General features: G+C 44.1%; 1 protein-coding gene across 1 annotated transcript in view; it reads right to left on the bottom strand.

The window, feature by feature from the left end:
- The window catches only part of CSUI_004259 (uncharacterized protein), a gene marked incomplete at its 3' end in the record, with an annotated part of 19,685 nt that overhangs the window by 1,545 nt on the left and 17,927 nt on the right, over positions 1–213 (bottom strand). Inside the window, exon 12 of the mRNA XM_068064452.1 lies at positions 31–175. Within this exon, the coding sequence (XP_067923572.1) occupies positions 31–175 (145 nt within the window). The remainder of the gene's footprint in view (positions 1–30; positions 176–213) is intronic.

Here is a 213-nt window from a genome sequence, read left to right as displayed (position 1 = left end):
TTCTCTTTCTTTCTTTTTCTTTGGACTTACATTTTGGGGGGATGTTTTCTGGGCGTTTCATGAAGTACTTGAGAAGGAGAATGAGAGCGAACATGCCGAGAGTATTTAAGAGAGGCGGATGAACGAGAGAATCGATAGTGCATAAGATCCAGTCCGAGTAAAAAGGAAGTAACGACTTGATAGGCGGGCCATTCAGACATACGCAAACGCACG

Source organism: Cystoisospora suis, assembly GCF_002600585.1.
Source record: "Cystoisospora suis strain Wien I chromosome Unknown contig_1957, whole genome shotgun sequence".
NCBI classification, from domain to species: Eukaryota; Apicomplexa; class Conoidasida; order Eucoccidiorida; family Sarcocystidae; genus Cystoisospora; species Cystoisospora suis.
Note: the sequence above shows the minus strand (reverse complement) of the source record. Positions and strands in the feature narration are given on the sequence as shown.